This window comes from Prunus persica, chromosome G1 (assembly GCF_000346465.2).
Source record: "Prunus persica cultivar Lovell chromosome G1, Prunus_persica_NCBIv2, whole genome shotgun sequence".
Classification (NCBI taxonomy): Eukaryota; Viridiplantae; Streptophyta; class Magnoliopsida; order Rosales; family Rosaceae; genus Prunus; species Prunus persica.
This window is the reverse complement of record NC_034009.1, coordinates 11,241,988-11,257,777: the sequence shown is the minus strand read 5'-3', so window position 1 is coordinate 11,257,777 and position 15,790 is coordinate 11,241,988. Positions and strand designations below refer to the sequence as shown.

The window sequence follows — 15,790 nt, the reverse complement described above, 5'->3', positions numbered from 1 at the left end:
AATTTTCCTATCACATTCAGTACTGGTCTACTGAACGTAAGTAGCGATGACCATGCAACTCAACACTTCCAAAAAAAAAAAAATTAACTCATACCTCATTCGAAGTTCTCCTTAACTTCAGTCTCACCCTTCACAAATAAGTACTAGGTACACCAATATAAGCGTATAAACTCTGTTAGGGTTGTAGGAACATGATGGTTTGAGAAATTAGTCTAACTAAGGTTGCAAAAACATATGTGAGGTGTACTGAGAAAATTTAATTTTTATTTTAAATATTTTTTGTTCTTAACGTTAATTATGTCCAAAAGTAAAATAGGTTATTCATGTTTAAAATGAGTGTGTGGTCAAAATGGCAAATTTTAGGGTGCAAATAAAATCACCCTAATAAAAAAGTTTGAATCCCAAATTTACATCCAATTTAGGGTTGCCTATATCAAAAACAGGTTGAAAATAGCAAAGTAATCAGGCCACGTGGCAGTCAGTACCCCTAGCTTTCAAATTTTGAAATGAAACGGATGGATGTACTGTTTGGTTACAACTCAAACCTAAAATGCGATGCGCTTTTTCTCTATTAATTCCTCGTTTGATTTTGATTTTCAATGAAATTCCACGTTCCCGCTCACTCATTCCCCCAGTCTCTCTCTAATTTGACCTTTCGTCCCACAAAAGCCCCATTTCACTCCAATCAAATCCAAGCCTCTCTCTCTCTCTCTCTCTCTCTCCTTCACAGACTATCACTCTCTCCTTCACAGACTATCATCCTCCTCTGGTTTCAAATCTGCAACCCTAGAAAAAGCTTAGAGATGAACCAGTACCACATATACGAAGCCATTGGCCGTGGAAAATGCTCGGTAACATTGCTTCTCAAACTCTGTCGAATTTATAAATCTTAACTCACCGATGAACTGCTCAGTTTTACTTCAGTTAGTTACTTACTTAATTCGATTCATGTTGAATTTACAGACTGTGTACAAGGGGAGGAAGAAGAAGACCATCGAGTACTTTGCGATTAAGAGCGTTGAGAAATCGCAGAAGAGCAAGCTTCTTCAAGAAGTAAGTAGATAAATTTCAGTTAGCAAACTAGAACGAAATTCAGATTTAGCAATGTTTGGGCATTATTTTGGTTCGGAGAATTCAAATCCAGATATGCATAGGTTATGTAACTTTCGATTTAATGCAGGTTAAGATTCTTCACACTCTAGATCATCAAAATATCCTCAAATTTTTTTGGTGGTAAGTATTCTTCATGAGATAATTTCTCCTGAGACTGAATATAACTGTTTATATTTGGTTCCAGCTAACAACTGAATTATGTATTTGTGAATTTCCTTTTTCTTGTGCCACTGCTTAGGTATGAAACTTCTGCTCACTTGTGGTTAGTTTTGGAGTACTGTGTTGGAGGCAATTTGATGACATTATTAAACCAGGTATTAATCACTTAGTGTGAACTTTGCATTGCCTTGATGTGTAGAAGCTTGTGGATATGTTATTTGCTATGCTAGTCTGTTTGGTCTTAGAACGGTGCCAATGTTTTATAACGATTCCATGCGTCATGTTATATCGTAAAATTCTACATTTGGAATGCTGGTTTGGAACATGTACAATGTTTTTAGCACTGTGATACTAATAATGTACGGAAGAATTGCAGGATAAGCAGCTACCTGAAGAGTCAATTCACGACCTTGGCTGTGACCTTGTTAGAGCTTTGTTGTAAGAAATCTTCAATTGCTTCATTTTATTTCTTGTTACAAGTCTCTACATGTTTAATTTATTTAAGTTATGTTCTTGGAATCACTTCCTTTTAGGTTTTTACATTCAAAGGGAATCATATACTGTGATTTGAAACCATCAAATATCCTTTTGGACGAAAATGGCCGTACCAAGGTATAAGGCATGCTGTTTTGCTCGTTTATTTCTCTTAATTTTTTAATTGTTTTGCTCTTCATCTGAACTAGTATCTTTGCACAATGCAGCTCTGTGATTTTGGATTGGCTAGAAAGTTGAGCGATATTTCACAAACAACTTCTTCCTCAGTAGGTTATCTTATCTATCACAACATTTGAAATTCTTTTGATGAAGTTTATATGAGCTTAATTAGAAATTTTCCAATTCTTTTTTTTGTCAACAAAATATGAAAACGCTAATGTAAGCTTTCCCTTCTTGCACATGTATAGTTGCCACAAGCAAAACGTGGAACCCCTTGTTATATGGCTCCTGAACTGTTTGAAGAGGGGGGTGTCCATTCATATGCATCTGATTTCTGGGCCCTTGGTTGTGTTCTATATGAGTGCTATGCTGGGAGGCCTCCCTTTGTGGGTAGGGAATTTACTCAGCTAGTAAAATCCATCCTCTCAGATCCGGCGCCTCCTCTACCTGGCACTCCTAGTCGTTCTTTTGTCAATCTAATAAATTTTTTACTCGTAAAGGATCCAGCAGAAAGAATACAGTGGCCTGAACTTTGTGGTCATGCCTTCTGGAGGACTAAGTTAAATGCGGTGCCTCTACCTCCTCAGCCTGCTTTTGATAATATGCTAGAGCAATGTGCTAAGCCATGTCTGTCAGTACGTAATGGTGATCAATCTTCCATAAACAGGACTCCTAAATCTCGTCAAAAGGATGTTAAAAAAACTTTTAAGCAGGATGAGAATTCTACTTTAGGAACAAAAGGCCATGAGACTCCAGTCAAGGGTACACCAGGTGGCCGCAGAACTCAAGCAAAGGTTTCTGGAAGAGGGGTTGATGAAAAAAAGGATCCTTCTGGTGCTACCAGGGGTGTGAATCTTTTGAGACTCTCGAGAATAGCAAAAATGAACCTGCAGAGGGAAAATGAGAAGGAAAACTACCGGAGGCCGGTATCTACTAATTCTGAGAATGATTCTGAAGTCAAAATTGAGAACACTGACATGGAACTTGACTTTAATGAGAACACTGAAGATGACACACAGGATGAATCTGATGGGTCTGAGAATCAAGCTTGTACACCTGATAACAAATTTTCAAGTCAGAATCAGCACCAGGGTAAAGTGGAAGACATGGAAAACAACTCAAACCAATCAGACACCCTTTCTGTGCTTAATATGCCTGCCTCAGATGACTCAAGAGGACTTGATCAGGAATCATCTCCTCATAATATTGAAGTGGCTGTAATCCCACCCAGTGCCAGTCCTGTAATAAAAAATCAGAGATTTAAAGAAGGTTCAGGATCTGCAATGGAATATGATCCTGTGAAATCTTCGAATAACCTTTCACAGGTTCTTTGGCATCCATCTGATCTCTCAGTCAGACCTGTGATGCCCAGCAGAAAATCTGATAAAAATTCGGATGTTCTTCCTTCACTTCCTTTTGACACTCTACAAGCCTCTGATTTCGTGAAAATCTCTAAAGACCATTTGGATGCACTCAACAATAAGATTATAGCCATTTTTAATGGGAACAGTAGCATTGGGGAGAAGCAGAATGTAATTAGATACCTTGAGATGTTAAGCAATAATGCTGAGGCCGCCAATATCTTGACCAATGGACCTATCATGCTTATGCTTGTTAAAATGCTTCGGCTGTCCAAGGCTTTGGCTTTGCGTGTCCAACTTGCTTCTCTGGTTGGTTTGCTGATTCGCCATTCTACTTTTATTCAAGATGATTTGGCAAATTCTGGAATTTTGGGTTCACTTGCCGATGGCCTTAGAGACAAGCAGGAAAAAGTGAGGAGGTTTTCTATGGCTGCTTTAGGTGAGTTGCTATTCTATATATCTACTCAAAGTGAGCAAGCTGGAGACAACAATCCAGCAGAGTCTCCATCAAAGGAAATCCGGTCCACATCCGGGTGGCAGGTTAGCTTCCTACGTTATTGGAATAAATTTGTTGGTTATGCACCTTATGATAAAAGGAATGACTGTTATACTATGTACAACATGTAATTCTACTCTTTACACGAGTAAAAGATGGAGTTCCATGTTGTATGTGTATATGCTTTAGTTATGCTCTTTCCTGCTCTTTTGTTTATATTTTCTTGATTGATAACTTATTTTACCTCGGGCAGGTTTCAAATTCTTTGCTTTCGTTGGTGTCATCAATTTTGCGCAAAGGAGAGGATGATTTAACTCAACTATATGCATTGAGGACAATTGAAAATATTTGCAGTCAAGCAGGGCACTGGGCAGCTCGTTTGACAAGCCAGGACATGATTAATAACCTGTGCTATTTATATAGGGCTGCTGGGAAGCAGGAGAGCATGAGGCTCACAGCAGGATCGTGTTTAGTCCGTCTTGTTCGTTTCAATCCACCTAGCATTCAACCAGTAATAGAGAAGCTCTCTTTAAAAGAAATAGCATCGGCTCTTGTGAAAGGCAGTCTACGTGAGCAGCAAATCAGCTTAAACCTTTTAAACATGGCCATGCTTGGAAGTCATATGTTCACTAATATTGGCAGGCAGCTCCTGCCATTGATTGAGGATAAGAATCTTGTCCCAGGTCTTGTGTCTCTTATCGATCAGGGAAGTGAGGTTTTGAAGGGAAAGGCACTTGTTTTCGTTGCTCTTCTTTGTAAGAATGGTAGGAGGTGGCTGCCACATTTGTTTTGCAATGCCAAGTTACTTTCTGCCGTTGACAGGTTGGCAAAAGAGAAGGACCACTATGTGCAGCAGTGTTTAGATGCATCCGTGTGTGTTGTGGCATCTACTATACCCAGTTTACTGGATACTATAACTGGAGAAATACAGCAAATGATGGGAGGAAGGCGCCATGGGCATCTATCTCCCCTGAACAGTAGAGTTGCCCCAAAGACCAATGTTCATATGTTTCCTGTAGTTCTCCATCTTCTTCGGAGCTCGTCTTTTAAGCGCAAGGTGGTGAGTGATCAGGTCCTGCAGCAGTTGGCAAATCTAATTAAACTCGTGGAGACAACATTTCAGGTAGGTGGCTGCAGCCCAACCATTCTTTGTTGTTTAGTCATTGCTAGTCTTTTTGTTATCTGGCTAATCCAAGGTAGACGTTTAATTTGGATATGAAAATTTAGTAATGCCAAAATGGCTTAGATCAGCCAACTGTTAATGATTGGAACTTGGGATGATTTGTAACTTGCCTGGCTCAGGTACTGTGTCTTGGCAAGTAATCCCAGGTGGTAATAGGTTGTTAAAATGCACGAACAAGTGACAACCAGACATTTTTACACGAATTTCTAGTAAACCATGCCATTATTTTTAAGTGGGCACCTTTTAGTTGTGTGGTCTTGGACTGAATCCTATGGACAAGGGGGTGGGGATGATGTGAAGGGCTACAGAATAAACGTCTATTAGCTTGAAGTTTTGAAAAATGATGTCATAGATACTGATAAATAATTTACTGTTGATTTCCAGGGCAGGGATGACTTTCAGATTACCCTTCTTCGAGTTCTTGAGTCTGTGTCAGAGGAGTCACTTGTAATTCTTGAAAGCCCTCATATTTTTATCCGTGAAATCCTCCCCAGTTTGGCTGTGCTTTATAAGGGCAACAAGGATGGTGATGCCAGGTTTCTGTGCTTGAAAATTTTGTTTGACGTGATGGTTATTTTCCTGAATGAACAATCTGAGGATGAGCAAAGGTCCAAAGAATTGGAATCCATATCCAATAAAAATTTTCTTCCTCTCTACCCTTCTTTGATTGAAGATGAAGATCCAATCCCCTTGTACGCACAAAAGCTTCTTGTGATGCTGATTGAGTTTAATTACATCAAAATTGCAGACATTCTAGATCTTAAGATAGTCTCACAATGCTTTGAGTTTTTGCTTGGTGATCTCTCAAGTGCAAATGTCAACAATGTAATGCTATGTCTGGCCCTGACTTCGGCACCTGAAATGGAAACCAAGTTACTTTCTCAGCTAAAGGTAGTTAGGAAAATAGGAAATCTTCTAGAGTTCGTATACGCAAAAGATATGGAAGATTTTCTGGAACCAACCCTTGGCCTATGCAGGGCTTTCCTTTTACGGTCAGTGAGTGGTAGAAGAGGCTTCCTCTATTCAAAAGAACCTGCTCTTATAGGTGATGTGTCTTCCGAGGCAAGTGGTGCTGATCAACAAGGCATTAGAGATATCACGGACTTTGGCAGCAATATTGGTGTCTTGCTAGAGTTGAGTAGATCCCATGGAGGAAATGTGGCGGATATAGCTTCCGAATGTGTGGTCTTGTTGCTCAAGGCAGCTCCAAGGGAAGCCTCTGCCGGTCTTCTAACTAATCTGCCAAAAGTTACTGCAGTCCTTGAGTCGTGGCGTAGGGGCACATCTCACTTACTGGTGCAGCGGGTGCTCCATGCACTTGGTTATTCTTGCCGGCAATATTTGCTACATGCAATGATATTGTCGATATCTATACCCGAGATTTCGAGAATTGAGGGCATAGTTTCTGAGCTTAAAGGTTCAGGTGTACCTGTTTTAGCCACTGCTGCTTTCCATGTGGCCGTGGAGTTGCAACGGCTGCCTCGCTGCTTGTGAAACGCTAGAGGTAATATGGTGGTTTCTTCTTTTTCCTATTGTTTTGTTTCATAATATTTATGATCTCTCTAACTTAGTGATTTCTTTTTTCGGTGTGCAGTATGCAAATCAATTGGCTTTCACAATGGCATAAAGACATGCCTCTTGAGTTCCTGAGAATGGGTCAACAAATTATGAAGGTGAGTTTAATTTTTTTGCATAAAATTTTAGTGTCAATCCAGCTCTGGTTGACATGTCATTGTATAATCCGTGTACACTTTGTATGTCCATTGCAATTCTAAATATAGTTTCTTTTAATACATATTTCTCTTGGAATTTAGTTGGCTGCAATTTGATCAAAATCCTGTGTTCGACTAATATCAAAATGCTGATTAGTTGTGGTATGAGATTGGTTAGTTGATGTCCATTATCTACAAATTTATGGGGTCACAAAATTCTTGTACATAAAGGAAATACTAGCGCATACGGAGAGGCCTTTTGTTTTTTTTTTTTTTTTAAATTAAATTTTTTTTTTAAAATTAAATTATTTTAGAATTAAAAATAATAATAGATAGTTGTATTCCATAAAAGGTTAATCGTTTTATTAGTCGTTGAATTTAGACCCGATTTGCATTTGAGTACCTCAATTTCCAAAATGGTTCATGTGGTCCTTTAATTTTAGTTTTGTTAGGACAAATGGTATTGTTGTCAATTTTGTTCACTTTTCTGTTAAGTGTAGGGGCAAAATGGTATTTTTGTATCAAAATTGATTAAAATATGAATAATAAAAATTTTAAAAACTATAAAATTAAAATTAAACTATCTCTCCCCCTCTATCCCCATTTCTACTCCCTCAAATGCAAATTGGGTTAAAATTTAGAGATTAATAAAACGATTAACCATTTCATAAAAATATGATTCATTATCTGATTTATTTATTTTTTTTAATTTTAAAATTTTTTAATATGAAAAAATGTGAATTTATTATATTATTCTCATTTAATTAATAATTTCAATTCTTAACGCTTGCATGAACCTAGGGTATTTTGAATATTTCATCATTCTCTATTTTTTGTTTTATATATAGATAAATCAAGATTTTTTTTATAAAAATTCTAGAAAACCATGGATTTGGCTGGGATGGAGACCAAACTCTGATTCCATCTACCCAAAAACAAACAAAAAAGACTTTCTTTGGCAAATAAGAAAAAAAACAAACTTTGGATCCACTGCTCATGCATGCTGGAATAGTGTGACAATCCCATCCTGTGAAATTCCTTGGGTTAGGACATCATTTGTCGGTAAGTTTTTTATTTATTTTATAATCTAATTTTTTACTTGATGGACCCGTGATTTTGGGGGGAGGGGTTGGGGGTGGGTATAGGTTGTCCTTGACCTCTCAGACTTTTTTCATCAAACGGTTGGAAAAATGTGTAATGCGAGAATCTATCATGATTGCAAATCTTTGCATCATTAGTCAATAATGTCCAATGTTGCAACATTTCTATTCATTTTTTACATTAAATAAATCTGGTAATTGAAATTTTAAACTACACTTGTTCATTGACCCCAATGGGAAGGGAATCTATGGACATCAAAACGTTTCTGTGGTCAGGCCCTGCAAATGGCTTTGGAACTATGGAAGTTTGTGGATTGACTAGAGAATGGTAGAAAATAAATTTAATTTGTTTGGTTAGTTACATGCATTATTTTATCTGAATTTCTGATTTTGTTCTTTATTTTTTATAAATGGTAATAGAGTCAATTTACAAATCATAACATCAATCAACGCTTCTCGTGAAATTTCTTCGAACTTTTCCTACTCTAGGATGCTCATGCCTTGTATGTTTCTGAGTAAATCGCAATATTGATTGATGGGACCTACACCAATCAACGGTCCACGCACCATATGAAATTCAAATTTTCGTCCATCAAATACTATTAGGGAATTCAAAAGCATGATCTCATACAAAAATAATTATTATTAATCACTTAAACAATAAACCTTTGAATTGATAAATTTATTGACGGGTGATTATCAATGATTATAGCATTGAAACTAGTCAAGTAGATTAGTAGGACTTGGGCTTCCGGATTATCAGAAATCAGGGAACAGCAAGATCACGGACCAAAAGGAAAAATGAAAACAAAACCATCTGATTCCAATTACAAAAGATGCTAACCCATCTTTGATCTTTGTCTCTTCACTAAATATGCCAACCTGTATTTTCTCATATTCATCCAAATTTCACTACCCATGTGGCATATGGACCCCACCCTAGTCTAGTCATCCTTTTAAAATATCCCAAATCATAACTTACACCAAAAGACCACACACAAAATCCCATTCACTCTGCTCTTTTAGTAAAAACTTTGATTGCACAAAATATATAAGCCCTCCACTCTCCCAACTTTGATATCTTCATCATTAGAAATGGCCTCTTTTTGGTCCCATATAGTTTTTCTCATTATGGCTTTCATGGCCTCACCTCTGCTTTCCCTTCATTCAAAAGCCTCCTCTGCCTCATCTAGCATCTCAGCTTCACCAGCATTCTTGATCACCAATTTTCCTCCATCTTCTTTACAAGGATTGCCTCCAGAAATAGCTCCACTTTTGCCATCTCCTGGTCCTGTGGTTCCTGCTACTCCAACTGATTCATCTATCCCCACCATTCCCTCCAACCCTAGCCCTCCGAATCCGGACGACTTGGTTTCTCCTGGCCCCTACTCTTCACTCTCACCATTTGGGTCATTGCCAGCTTCCTCAGCAGCATCTATAAGCTTAATTTGGCCTTTAAAGCTGGCTGCTTTTGCAGGTTCAGCCGCATATGTAGTCTATGCAGCTTATTAGGGTGTAAGTCTTTTTTGGGCTACGAGATTCAATTGTCATTGTTTGTAATTAGTACCTCAAAATGGGATGGAGTGAAACCATCTAATATACATATGTATAGTCCTACTTCCATCATAGGTTAGAGAGTTTGTAATTGATTATGTAAGTGGTTAAAGAACATTTATCATTATATCCGAGGTTTTAGGTTCGATTTTCTCCTCCCCAATATCACAAACATCAACAGACTTGTAAGAACATTAATCCATTCGCTTAAAGTCTTTCGTTTACTTGGTTTTGAAGGGTTATTGTACTTCTTGGAATCTCTGAATTTTGTGCTTCAAGCCCCATGCCATCCCACAAGGGAAAAGTACAACAAGAAGAAATAATTCAGGATGTTGCACCCGGTTTTCAATTGGATCGAATAATTGAAGCAACTTCTATTTCAAGTGCATGTGAGACTCCAAAGTATACAATAAGTAGCCAGTCACATGTTGTACAATCAAGCTAAAATAAAATTGGTGGTTTAGGTAATCTAATTTGTCTGTTTTCTGCTGTCCTGATCTTTAATAACAGTCTCCTATAGGATTCTTTTTATCTAATAGTGATGGCTCGATTTTAATAAGAATGTCTAGTTTGTTTGCCAGACGCTACCCAAGTGGGTGAAGAAACACTATTATCAATCGTGGCACGTTACACGTGATAATTTTTTCACGTAACAGTTTGTGATTGATTGACAATAATAAAATAGTGTTATTCCATTTCCACAAGTTTTTCTAAAGCGGGTGAGAGAGAAATTGAAGCAAAGAACATGTTCAACTTGGGAGTTGGGCCAAGGATCCATGATTAAGTTTTCCTTTTCTTCTTTTTCATTAAAATCCATAATTAAGTCTTTCTTAGGCAAAATTTAGCAGAAAATCAATAATTCGACCATCCCACTAGCATAATTGAAGACAACTCTTCATAACTAAATCTAATTTAGTCCCTGTGGCTAGAGGTGTCAAACGGGCCGTATTGGGCCAGGCCGTCCTATTTAAACTCGTGTTTTTAACGTTTTCGTGCAGTGTCGGGTCAGTCCATTTAATTTATCGAGCCGTGTCATGCCGGCCCATTTAGTAAAATCATTGATTCCGATCCGACCCAAAGTCCAGGTCCACATTAAAACGAACCGGGCCGGACTCGTGCTCGTGCCCGTGCCGTGCTTAGGCCCAAGAACCAACCTATTTAATTTGAATTTTTTTCACTTGTTTTTTTTTTCCACTAGATAATTCAAATTATAAACATTAAAAATATAATTAGAGGCAAGAAATGATCAACTATTTGAAGCGGACTCCGGCCATGGGCCGCCCCAGTCCATTGGACCTCATTTTTTGATCCCGCCCAGCCCAAGTTTTTGTGCCATGCCAAGCATGACCCATTAATATTCGTGCTCGTGCCGTGCTGTGCCTCATTTAAACGAGCTGAACTCATGCCGTGTTGGGCCAACCCGTCATGTTTGACACCGGCATCGTTTGAAATGTTTATTTACAAAACGTATACAGACTATAGGACGTTGGGCAAAAAATTACCAAGTCTTGAAGTTTAATTCTATAGACAATTTTTATTCAAACATTCCAACTTTGGGTAGATCACAAAATTTTATTCAACACAAATAGATTTTTGTTTCTTGTATATAGAAAACATCAAGAGTTAAAAATTTCCGAAGTACTTTTACGGAGGAAGTGGGCAAAAAATAACAACTAACAATAAGTGATTTACAGCATTTATCCCTGCATTTGAAGTCTTAAATTTAATTCCCTCTCCCCAATCCCTGCATTTGAAGTCAGGTTTTATTTCCCCTCCCCAATCATCACTTGTATTTAAAAATTAAAAAAATTCTATTCAAGAGGCAATATTATTAGAAGTTCAAATAGAATGAACTTCTATATTTAAAGACTAATCCAAATAGCATAAATGAAGGTAGAGTAAGAAAATTTTCAGAACTTAACAACTATTTTTCCAGTACTTTTTCGTTCTTCATCAGATAAAAAAGACAAATTCAGAACATAAGAAACACCACTTGAGATCATCACATTTAAGAACACTAAAATATCCATAAGATAATTAAAGTACCAAAACCATAATATAAAGCTCGTACAAAACAAAAACAAAAACAAAAACAAAGAAAAACTAAAGGAAGAAAAAGGTCCATAGGTTTTTCTGATTCTCTCTAAACTATTAAGTACTCTTCTTCTCAACGAGCTTCTCAATCAGATCTGCTGCATCTTGAACAGTGGCGATGGTCTGGGCACTTTCTTCCTCCACACTGATGCCAAACTCCTCCTCAAGTCCCATCACAATCTCAACCTGTATAAAAGCAATGTGGGAAATGAATGATCAGTCACATTCTTGTGACACGCACGTTGTTTTCTCCTCGTGGAAGATGTACTGAAGAAAATAGCCATATATATTCAAATGTAAAAGAAAATCGGACACCGTGGCCTGTTGTATCCACTCTGTAAAAACGCTGTCATTTTGAAATTCAACTTGCATTGTACAAAAGAAAAAACTACAGAAAGCTACAATATTAATCGGCTTGGTAGAAAATGAAAGCAACAAAAGATAGTTGGGAATTACTGTGTCAAGAGAATCAGCGCCAAGTTCAGCAAACTTTGAGCCTGGGGTCACAGCTGTGTCTTCGGGTAAAGCCAACTGCTTCTTCACTATGCCACACACCTTGTTCAGAGTCTCTGGTTTGGCCTACAAAGAAGTAATAATACCATATTACTAGTTATTAATATTAAAGAATAGGACTGATTTTTCAAGATTGTGAGCCATTTTCATGATCAAAGTTAGACAAATTCATGATCATAGACCACCGAACTTACCAAAACTATGTTAAAGAATTTTTTTTACATAAACAACACAAAGCTAAGCAACCTATCACATGGTTTTGATATACAAAGGAGAATTTGCTACATAGATAAAAGGAAACTACGGAAGAATGTAGACATCATAGCGAGCCAAAAGCACATTGAAGGTACAAACCCTGGCTTTCTGAGATGCCATTATTTGTTATCAGGTCCTCTCTTAGCCAAAAAATGAGACAATCTGAGGACAGCATTATAGGAAACAGCACCCCATGTCTTGAGAGGACCTCAAAAGATAATTTGTTTCATAGATAAAAGGAAAGTATGGAAGAGTGTAGGCATCATAGCGAGCCAAGAGCACATTAAAGGTACAAAGCACTGGCTTTCTGAGATGACATTATTTGCTATCAGGTCCTCTCTTCTTCCAAAAAAGGAGACATTCTGAGGTCTGCATTAGAGGAAACAGCACTCCATGTCTTAAGAGGACCTCAAAAGATAATTTGTTTCACAGATAAAAGGAAAGTACGTAAGAGTGTAGGCATCATAGCGAGCCAAGAGCACATTAAAGGTACAAAGAACTGGCTTTCTGAGATGACATTATTTGCTATCAGGTCCTCTCTTATCCCAAAAAAGGAGACATTCTGAGGTCTGCATTAAAGGAAACAGCACTCCATGTCTTAAGAGGACCTCAAAGGATAATTTGTTTTACTACAGTTAAACCTCTCTAAAAAGTGTAATGTGTTAAGGGAACAAAATTAATTTTCCAAACAAGTCCAACCATTAATCATATTCAAGCAATTAGAAATAAAATTTATAGAATAAATTACAAACTAATGCCACATCAACAAAAGTGGAGATACGCAGAAATTTATCGAATAGGAACAACAACAAAAACAAAAGCAACAATAGCATTATAATCAATTGAGCGTACCGAACAGGAAACTTGAAAACGCCCAGGTCGGGAACTGAGAGATGGGAAGCGCTTTCCAGTGATGGAAAAGGAAACTGACTTCAGACCAGAGCTCCTGCTGCTGACTGCCTGCTTCAACATTCAACCATAGAGCAACATGTAAGGAAGCTAAATTTTCTAAGTCAATATTGTTCTGTTATCCAAAAATTGACATCATGAAAAAGATAACATCAATATATGCCTTCTAAACATTCAATCTCCTACCTAGCAAATATCTTACAACTTCTACAGCTTCCTTTAACTTGATAAAGTGTTATTGAGCAGTTACAAGAGAGGAAGTAGTATGAAATTTAGAGCAATTTTGTTCCATCATTTTCTTGAACTAAAACAGAATTATAAAGTTCAACAGTCTACATCACAAAATCAATCACAGACCAAGTGGACTCAAAACACCAAATGGGACCCACCGTGTAATGGGTCTTGATGACAACTCTGGTTCATGTAATGTCTAACTCTAACCTAATAACATGCAGACATGGTGCAGCTCCCAAACTTCAAAATAGTATATAAAAAAGTCAATTTGAGCAAGAATGTTCAACTCAAGCTTACTCTCTCGTCTCATTAAAAACTCAAACTTAATGATTAGCAAAGGAAGCTCAGACTTAACCTAATAAAATCCAAATCACCCATTTCAATCAATAAGAAACGGAAGCAAGCTGCAAGATTGACAGTAGACCACAAAGAATCACTAACAAGCTCAACAATTTACCCAGATTCATTAATTCAACAAACCGAAGATCCAAATCTAATAGCAAAACCTCAAATCGTGAAAACAAAACAAACAAACATGATGATGAAAATCATAAATCTTGAAAATTAGATTGTAATTAACAACAGAGAAATGACAACAGGAGACGGGGAAAGTAATACCAAGGTGGGCTTGAAGGAGGTTGAAAGAGCAGTAGAAGCTTGTGTGAGAGAAGCCATTGGTGTCGACAGAAGAGAGATCTGATATTGAAAGAAGTAAAAACGAGAAGAAGAGAGAGAGGCGGAGAGCACGAAGAGTGTGTATGTGAGAGAGAGAGAGTGGGTTTTGATTTGAGGAGGAGGGTCATCAAACAGGTTTTATAAATGCTGGCGTTTGTTGTTTCTTGGTGTTTGTTGGGATTTGTTGGGCTTTCTCGCTTTGTTTTTATCGAAATTGCGACTATTTGGGCCTTCTTCTTCTTATTTCTTTGTTGCTGTTTGCCTCCTCGATGGATCCAGGGTATTTATGGTAATTAATATCTTTGGTGCAGCCACTCTGACAGTTGGCTTCGTTTCCCCTGATCAAAACTGCCGAAATGCCTGAATTTATACTTAATTATCAATTTATTCTTTCACTTTTTAAAAAATAAGATTTAAGACTTGAACTAAATTTTATTCTCAATTCTCTTCTTATCGTCTAAATCTCAACATTTCATTCAATTTACCGTTTAAATATAAGAACAAATTGGTCATTTTAAATATTGAAATAATATATATCTATATAATTATTTTAATAACAAAAGGGGCCACCCACTTCATCTTTTTCCCTTCTGTTGTAATTGAAAATACATATTAAAAGGAGAGAGAGAGAGAGAGAGAGAGAGAGAGAGAGAGAGAGAGAGAGAGAGAGAGGGTTTGTTGAGGGGTGGTAGTCATGAGGGAATGGGGTTAGGATGGGAAGGGGTGTGATAGGACCTTGGACCTAAAAGGAGAACGTAGCAAAATAGAAGGAAGAAAGGAAAGTAAACAACTATATTTTCATTCATACTTTCTCCACCAAGCAGACTGGTGTATATACAGCTAGCTTCGATTGCCAACTGGCAATCGGTTGAGAGAGAAACTAACCAACTCCTGAATACGTGGGAAAAAGTAAAATATCTTATTTTGGGGAAAATAGCTAGATGATCTCTTGGGCTAAGGCTATGGCCCAAGGGAAGGGTTGGATCCTAACATCCCCTCCCTCTTAAGAACAACACCTGTCCTCAGGTTTGAAATGAAGGGAAACGAGTTAGAATATCAGAGGCATCCTCCCAGGTGGCATCTTCGGCTGGTAGTCCTTCCCATTGAATGAGCCAACGTGTAACTAGTTTATTCTTCCGTTTGATTAAACCTCTATTCAAAATCTGCGCTGGCATCCAGTGAACTAGGCCATCTGTCATGGGATGCAGAGTGGGAGAAGGGGAGACATTCGAACCCAGCTTCTTCTTCAACAATGAGACATGAAAAACGTTGTGGATACGAGAAGATCCAGGAAGCTGCAGCTTATATGCAACTGTGCCCACTCGTGAAAGGACCTGGAAAGGGCCATAGAAGCGAGGAGCAAGTTTGGGATGTTGAGGATTACGCATTGTAGCTTGGCGATAAGGCTGCAAGCGGAGATAAACCCAGTCCCCTGGTTGAAAATCCCTTTCAGTGCGATGTTTATCTGCAAAGTACTTCATACGATCCTGTGCCACTTGCAAATTCTGACGGAGTTGAAGGAGGATGGTATCACGCTCCCGAAAGGTGGTGTCCACGACATCTACCGTTGTAGTACCAGGTATATAAAAAGACACGACAGGAGGAGGTTTCCCATAGACGGCCTCATGAGGCGTCATCTGTATAGCAGAGTGGAAGGTGGTATTATACCACCATTCTGCCCAAGGTAACTAGGAAGACCAGCTGGTGGGTTTGTCCCCTGCGAAGCAACTCAAATAGTGTTCTAGCATGCGGTTGAGAACCTCAGTTTGTCCGTCGGA

The 15,790-nt window shown here is 38.0% G+C and overlaps 3 protein-coding genes across 3 annotated transcripts; 2 read left to right on the top strand and 1 right to left on the bottom strand.

Moving 5' to 3' along the window:
- LOC18790533 (serine/threonine-protein kinase RUNKEL) lies at positions 479-6,761 on the top strand. Its single transcript, XM_007225398.2, has 11 exons — positions 479-851; positions 964-1,053; positions 1,181-1,233; positions 1,352-1,427; positions 1,649-1,710; positions 1,806-1,884; positions 1,974-2,033; positions 2,175-3,827; positions 4,037-4,906; positions 5,351-6,470; positions 6,561-6,761. Exons 1-10 carry the CDS (start codon positions 600-602, stop codon positions 6,458-6,460), a joined length of 4,305 nt encoding a protein of 1,434 aa, XP_007225460.2. The 5' UTR covers positions 479-599; the 3' UTR covers positions 6,461-6,470; positions 6,561-6,761.
- On the top strand, positions 8,767-9,556 carry LOC18792399 (classical arabinogalactan protein 26). Its single transcript, XM_020554680.1, has one exon. The coding sequence runs from the start codon at positions 8,874-8,876 to the stop codon at positions 9,288-9,290; it is 417 nt and encodes a 138-aa protein (XP_020410269.1). The 5' UTR covers positions 8,767-8,873; the 3' UTR covers positions 9,291-9,556.
- LOC18792523 (acyl carrier protein 1, chloroplastic) lies at positions 11,232-14,208 on the bottom strand. Its single transcript, XM_007225984.2, has 4 exons — positions 13,956-14,208; positions 13,047-13,154; positions 11,883-12,005; positions 11,232-11,612 (listed from the first exon to the last, which is right to left on the bottom strand). The coding sequence occupies exons 1-4, from the start codon at positions 14,010-14,012 to the stop codon at positions 11,484-11,486; spliced, it is 417 nt and encodes a 138-aa protein (XP_007226046.1). The 5' UTR covers positions 14,013-14,208; the 3' UTR covers positions 11,232-11,483.

Bases quoted from the DNA above. Each gene is read 5' to 3' on its own strand.
- LOC18792523 (XM_007225984.2), bottom strand. From the start codon at position 14,012: ATGGCTTCTCTCACACAAGCTTCTACTGCTCTTTCAACCTCCTTCAAG. The intron at 12,006-13,046 runs GTACGCTCAATT...ACTTCTTTGTAG, and splicing joins GTTTTCAAGTTTCCTGTTCG to GCCAAACCAGAGACTCTGAA. The intron at 11,613-11,882 runs GTAATTCCCAAC...GCTTTTATACAG, and splicing joins GCGCTGATTCTCTTGACACA to GTTGAGATTGTGATGGGACT.
- LOC18790533 (XM_007225398.2), top strand. From the start codon at position 600: ATGAAATTCCACGTTCCCGCTCACTCATTCCCCCAGTCTCTCTCTAAT. The intron at 1,054-1,180 runs GTAAGTAGATAA...GATTTAATGCAG, and splicing joins AGAGCAAGCTTCTTCAAGAA to GTTAAGATTCTTCACACTCT. The intron at 1,711-1,805 runs GTAAGAAATCTT...ACTTCCTTTTAG, and splicing joins GACCTTGTTAGAGCTTTGTT to GTTTTTACATTCAAAGGGAA.
- LOC18792399 (XM_020554680.1), top strand. From the start codon at position 8,874: ATGGCCTCTTTTTGGTCCCATATAGTTTTTCTCATTATGGCTTTCATG.